Genomic DNA, 2,349 nt, shown 5'->3' with positions numbered 1-2,349 from the left:
ATTTGAATCAAAAAAACCCAAACATGATTCACTGAAACTCAATGAAGTTTCCTCTGCAAACATGCTTCTTCCTCCTTCAACAAAACACATTTCTGTTGTGATCTCYGTCAAACCAGTTTGTCCAGAAGCTTGTAATTACCAAAGCAAGACCGGGAGTCCAGGTGATTCCCCTGGCCATTTTTTCCTTAATTCATGACAAGTAAGAAAACAATATACGTTATATTCATTCACATTTTGTCAATTTATTGTAACGTGAGATACATTTTCTGTTATATGTTTAAATAAAATAAAAACATAATCACAATTAGATGCTTTGAAGTGAAAAGTATTCACAGAAACCTTTGTTGTGTAACAGGGAGAGCATTTATTTCCACACATTTAACTGTATAAAGTAATATAAATGAAGTAAAAAGAATCAAACATAGTCATTCAAGTTGCTGTGTATTTGTTAGATAAGGTAAAAAAAAAAAAACCTCAAAAGCCTGAGGTAAAATATTACATTCAAATTTATTCAGTGCATTAAAACCCTAAAAACAGTTGATGCAGTGTAATATCTCACTTTAACATGGCAAGTTAAAACMAACAATTCAAGTTGAACAAGTTCATTMATCACAAGTTGTACATACTTCACTTGTTTTACTTGTGACAATCAGTTCAAGCACAAAATGCTAAATTTAAATTTWGTCTCCTTCATTTTGATAAAAGTCCTTCACATTAAACACAACAAATAATAATTATATCTAAATATAATCTATAAAACATTGACTGCAAACTAAATGTAAACTAAAGTCTTCCTTCTTCTATTACAGRTAAGTTTTCGCTGGGTTTACTGCTGAGTCTTCATTTTCACTGGCAGCTGATAAAGTTTCATCCAGTGCAGCTAGTTTCAACTGGGACTTTGTTGATGGCGCGTCGCTGAGTTCGGACTTTCTCGACTCAGGCCTTTTCATCTGAGACTTTNGTCTCCTTCATTTTGATAAAAGTCCTTCACATTAAACACAACAAATAATAATTATATCTAAATATAATCTATAAAACATTGACTGCAAACTAAATGTAAACTAAAGTCTTCCTTCTTCTATTACAGRTAAGTTTTCGCTGGGTTTACTGCTGAGTCTTCATTTTCACTGGCAGCTGATAAAGTTTCATCCAGTGCAGCTAGTTTCAACTGGGACTTTGTTGATGGCGCGTCGCTGAGTTCGGACTTTCTCGACTCAGGCCTTTTCATCTGAGACTTTRTCGACGGAGCCCAGGATTTCTCTGAATCCTCTCCCATGTTGTGCTGGGATTCAACGTCATATCCCAGCCTTGAGAACAGCTGAGGATTGGCGGTTGGCGCCACGAAGCTTTGGGGACCAGGCGACATGGGTTTGATGGGTTGAGCCAGCGCCGTTGACACCCTGGTGAGACGGGAGCCAGCGCGGGAGGATCCGTTAGAGGATCGGACTACCACATAGCGAACTGAGGGGCTCTTGTCCGTGTCGTGGGCTTTGCCTGGGCAAGAGGACTTCATGAACAGACCYCCTCCCAGGATGAGCAGAAACGCTGCCCCCCAGCCGATGTAGAGGCAAGCTCCGAACTCCATCTTCTGAGCGTCTATAGATGTGCTGTAGAAGTTCTTCACCAACGTCCCGGCCGCCCACGCCGTAGGGATCAAACACAGCAGCCCTGTGATCATCAGCACCACCCCTGCTGCTATGGCCACTTTCTCCTTCGCACCACGTCCTTCTTCATCCAAGAAGCGGGTGCATTTTCCACCCACGAAGGCCAGGATGAGGCCAAAGCTGCCCGTAACGATGGCGAGGATCATGAGCGCCCTGGCGGCCTGCCTGTCGGCGCTGAGAGCCAGTTGGGAATCATAGGGTTTGCACTGCATATATCCTGTGCTTTGAACCACACAGCTCATCCAGATGCCCTCCCAGATAGTCTGAGMGGTCACAATGGAGCTGCCCACAAAGGCGGTCACATTCCACATAGGCAGCACGCAGCTGGCGAAGACCCCAGCCCAGCCCAGGAGGCACARGACGCTGGCCAGCAGCTGCATCCCCATCGAGGCCATGATGRGAAGATCTTTGGAAAAATCCTCTCAGACCTTTAAGAAGAGCCTCTCTTGATCCCTGCGGTGCTTGTTTTGCCTTCAGTGTCGCGCTCTCTCACTCTCTGATCTTCTCTGCTATCTTTGTCCGTCCTTAACATGYGCCGCCTCTTTCACATGCCTTCCCCTSTAACCATGAACCTATCTGGAGTGATCAACGCACACTGCTGACAGTTTCGGTTCCTCTGGTATCCTTTTTTGAAGTTCCTGGTGTGTCTTAGTTCAGCTGTACTTCATTTGTTTACAGGATATTT

The 2,349-nt window shown here is 43.7% G+C and overlaps 1 protein-coding gene across 1 annotated transcript; it reads right to left on the bottom strand.

Moving 5' to 3' along the window:
• Nucleotides 1-967: 967 nt before the first annotated feature.
• LOC103461362 (claudin-4-like) lies at nt 968-2,343 on the bottom strand. Its single transcript, XM_008403668.2, has one exon. It carries the CDS (start codon nt 2,057-2,059, stop codon nt 1,082-1,084), a length of 978 nt encoding a protein of 325 aa, XP_008401890.1. The 5' UTR covers nt 2,060-2,343; the 3' UTR covers nt 968-1,081.
• Nucleotides 2,344-2,349: the final 6 nt, after the last annotated feature.

Source organism: Poecilia reticulata, unplaced genomic scaffold (genome assembly GCF_000633615.1).
Source record: "Poecilia reticulata strain Guanapo unplaced genomic scaffold, Guppy_female_1.0+MT scaffold_1176, whole genome shotgun sequence".
Classification (NCBI taxonomy): domain Eukaryota; kingdom Metazoa; phylum Chordata; class Actinopteri; order Cyprinodontiformes; family Poeciliidae; genus Poecilia; species Poecilia reticulata.
Note: the sequence above shows the minus strand (reverse complement) of the source record. Positions and strands in the feature narration are given on the sequence as shown.